The 1648-nt window shown below is 42.4% G+C and overlaps 1 protein-coding gene across 1 annotated transcript; it reads right to left on the minus strand.

Moving 5' to 3' along the window:
- Positions 1-590: 590 nt before the first annotated feature.
- LOC133780050 (uncharacterized) lies at positions 591-1368 on the minus strand. The gene is made up of 2 exons (XM_062219930.1): positions 1321-1368; positions 591-1091 (listed from the first exon to the last, which is right to left on the minus strand). The coding sequence occupies exons 1-2, from the start codon at positions 1366-1368 to the stop codon at positions 591-593; spliced, it is 549 nt and encodes a 182-aa protein (XP_062075914.1).
- Between the last annotated feature and the right edge of the window lie 280 nt (positions 1369-1648).

Here is a 1648-nt window from a genome sequence, read left to right on the forward strand (position 1 = left end):
GATAAAATCTTTGATCACTCGTACAGACACGATTGTCCATTTATTACGAGAAATAAAAGGAATTGTGCGCAGCCAATCAATCTTGCCAATTATTGTATTTATTACAAGTATTTGCTCATTACGTGTGTTGTTTTGCTATATTTTACAAGTGTTTATTACTAGCAGTAGTGTTCAAACAGGTCTTGGTCAAGGCAAGTGACTGAGGACCTTAAGCTCCTCAATTACTTGGGGGGCAGATAAGGTACCAGGCAAGAAAAGAATATCAACAAGTATATGTAAACACACGAGCAAAATAAGGGAAAGCATACTACGGTACTTAGAGTATTTTTCAAAATTTTGTTTAAATTTTGTTAAATCAAAACAAAGTGTTATGCTAAGTTCGGTCATGCGAACAGATGTTATAATAAAATGAAAATATTATAATATAAAAAATGAAATCATTTACATCGCGAGCAGTTGTTGCTCTGGTGTAATTGTCAGTTAAAGGAAAATTGTCCATGCAGCAATAAACTAATAAGTTGTCTTGACATCACGAACCGTAGTTCATGTGTCTTAAAACACAAATTAAATTTAAATAAAAATAGAAGAAATTATGAAGCAGGAGGATCTTGAGGAATTTGCTGGTCGACAGAGGCCCCAATTTCCTCACCTAAGCCATCAATGCCCGTAGCCAAAGAGATTTCGGGGGATGCTGGAACTTTCCCTCTCTCCTCCTCTTCAAGGAGAGCTAGACACCTGTTTAGCTCAAACTGCCTCATACGGTCTAGTAGATAGTTGAAGTCCACCCCACGGTTATTCTTCCAGAACATATAGAAGCATTTAAAAGTGGCTCCCTTGTACTTCTCCAGGTTACTAGCATTGGTCTCCTCGAGCTCTTTGACGCGTTCCTCCAACCCATCAGTCTCCTTTCTGCTGATGGCCAGATCATCTTGAAGCTTAGAGGCTTCCTTGAAATTAATCAAAGAAGCCTCCTTGTACTTCTCTTCAGCTTCAATGGCTTTGGTCAAGGCAGCCTGGTGTTGTTTCAACTCTTCGGCCAGCTTGGTCTTATGTTCGAGCAGTTCAGCATTTTTCTTCTCGGCTGCCTTGAGCTACTCAGTGTATTTGGCCTCAGTCGTCTTAAGCTCCTTAGTGTGTTTATCCTCAGACGCTCTAAGCTGTTCACCAAGCCTCTTCTCGTATTGAGCAGTCAATGTCCCCGAGCGGTGCCAGCCAACGCTCATGGTTAGAACTCCTTGGGACCAGAAAAAAGATAAAAATGTTAGTGGAAATAAAGTGACAAGATAAACAAATAAAGCTCAGCAAAAAATGGCAACTTACGCTGAGAACTTCGTTCAACTCACGGTTGAAGATCTGCTCGACTTCCATGGAGTCAGTGTTGTTGATGGCCTCTCAGCTACATCGATGCCTCGATAGCTTTGTCAGCTTATCTTTGGCTGAGCTAAGAGCCATGTTCATCAGAGCTTCTCCTGTCTGATCAGGAGGTGTATGGTTAGCGGGAGTTGGAGGAGTTTGGTCGGTAGGCGCTGGAGGAAGAGTCTAGTCGACGGGAGCTGATGGCGACGTCTGGTCGATGGGAGCTGGAGGAGGTGTTGTTTCCCTGGAAGGAACTGGTACTGGAGGACCCTTGATTCAAGTCTTTTTCGTT

Source organism: Humulus lupulus, chromosome 5 (genome assembly GCF_963169125.1).
Source record: "Humulus lupulus chromosome 5, drHumLupu1.1, whole genome shotgun sequence".
NCBI lineage: Eukaryota > Viridiplantae > Streptophyta > Magnoliopsida > Rosales > Cannabaceae > Humulus > Humulus lupulus.

What these genes read in the sequence shown, in the direction of transcription:
- LOC133780050 (XM_062219930.1), bottom strand. Translation starts at nt 1,368, where the DNA reads ATGGAAGTCGAGCAGATCTTCAACCGTGAGTTGAACGAAGTTCTCAGC. An exon ending in AGTTGAACGAAGTTCTCAGC is followed by an intron (nt 1,092 to 1,320) that starts GTAAGTTGCCAT and finishes TACACTGAGTAG; the next exon opens with CTCAAGGCAGCCGAGAAGAA.